This window comes from Seriola lalandi, unplaced genomic scaffold (genome assembly GCF_002814215.2).
Source record: "Seriola lalandi dorsalis isolate HSWRI2012SDOR001 ecotype SW California unplaced genomic scaffold, Sedor1 jcf7180002054035, whole genome shotgun sequence".
NCBI classification, from domain to species: domain Eukaryota; kingdom Metazoa; phylum Chordata; class Actinopteri; order Carangiformes; family Carangidae; genus Seriola; species Seriola lalandi.
Genome location: NW_019524588.1, coordinates 4,571 through 5,590, shown reverse-complemented (window position 1 = coordinate 5,590; position 1,020 = coordinate 4,571). Strand labels below are relative to the sequence as shown.

At 43.8% G+C, this 1,020-nt stretch overlaps 1 protein-coding gene across 1 annotated transcript in view; it reads right to left on the bottom strand.

The window, feature by feature from the left end:
* Positions 1-1,020, bottom strand: part of LOC111652544 (uncharacterized) — a 16,616-nt gene that overhangs the window by 11,032 nt on the left and 4,564 nt on the right. The window contains exons 13-15 of the mRNA XM_087173065.1: positions 681-914; positions 415-522; positions 107-328 (exon numbers count right to left, since the gene is read on the bottom strand). Coding sequence (XP_087029191.1) covers positions 107-328; positions 415-522; positions 681-914 — 564 coding nt within the window. The remainder of the gene's footprint in view (positions 1-106; positions 329-414; positions 523-680; positions 915-1,020) is intronic.

Sequence of the window (1,020 nt, the reverse complement as noted above, 5' to 3'; positions counted from 1 at the left end):
ACCCTCAAGTCAGACAAGGAAAATAATCACTTTCCTTTTCTCAGCAGATTGAGATTCAATAGATATGAAAAAAAATAAGTCACCTATAAAAACAATGTTAACATACCATCTCCATCCTGTCCTCCAGCTCTGCTCTGAGCTGCTGCGTCTCCTGTCTCAGTCCCTCCAGTGTCTCCTGCAGCTGATCTCTCTCCTCACTGAGAGACGTCACTCTGCACAGCAGCTTCTCCATCTCCTCTGAGGAGCTCTGAGTGCTGGCTGTCCTCTCTGATAGGAGATTGTCTCTCTGTGCTTGAACCTTCTCAAGCTCCTCCATTAGAGTCTTTGTCTGTTTTAATGGAAGCACACCCATGTAAGAACACCAACAATAAAGGATCTGTTTTAAAAATATCTCTCCTTAACCTTTGAGCTCACCTGCTGCTGCGAGTCAGATTCTTTCTGGTGAGTGCTGGCTGTCCTCTCTGATAGGAGATTGTCTCTCTCTGCCCGCACACGCTCAGACTCCTCAGTCAGACTCTGAATCTGTGAGGAAAGAGCCAATGCTAATTTGACATATTGGGAACATCACAAATGTAATACCTGTACTTGAATAAGGTTTTTAAAAAAGTTTAGATGTAATCATCTAAAAAAGAAAAAGAGTCAATTCTGTCCCGTTGTATTTTCATGTGTAAGAGTCCTGCCTGATTCTGAAGCGCTTGTATCTGGAGAGTGCTCTCTGCACCCCCCCCACTGTGTGGGCTGCTCTGCAGCTCTGCCTTCTGACTCCTCAGCATGCTGATCTCATTCTGGAGAACTTTGATCTTCTCCTGAGATGCCCTCAGATCCTCCTGGTTCTCGATCATCTGAAACACATTAGCATCACACCAGTTTACAAGTGAAGATCTTTTCTGTACAAAGGAGTGTACAATAACCACCTGCAGTGTCTCATTACTAATGCTGCAGCAGTCGGTAGGTCAATTTGTCAATGGATCAATTTGCTGTCTTTGCTATATATAAAATACATGCTGCAAAAATCATCAC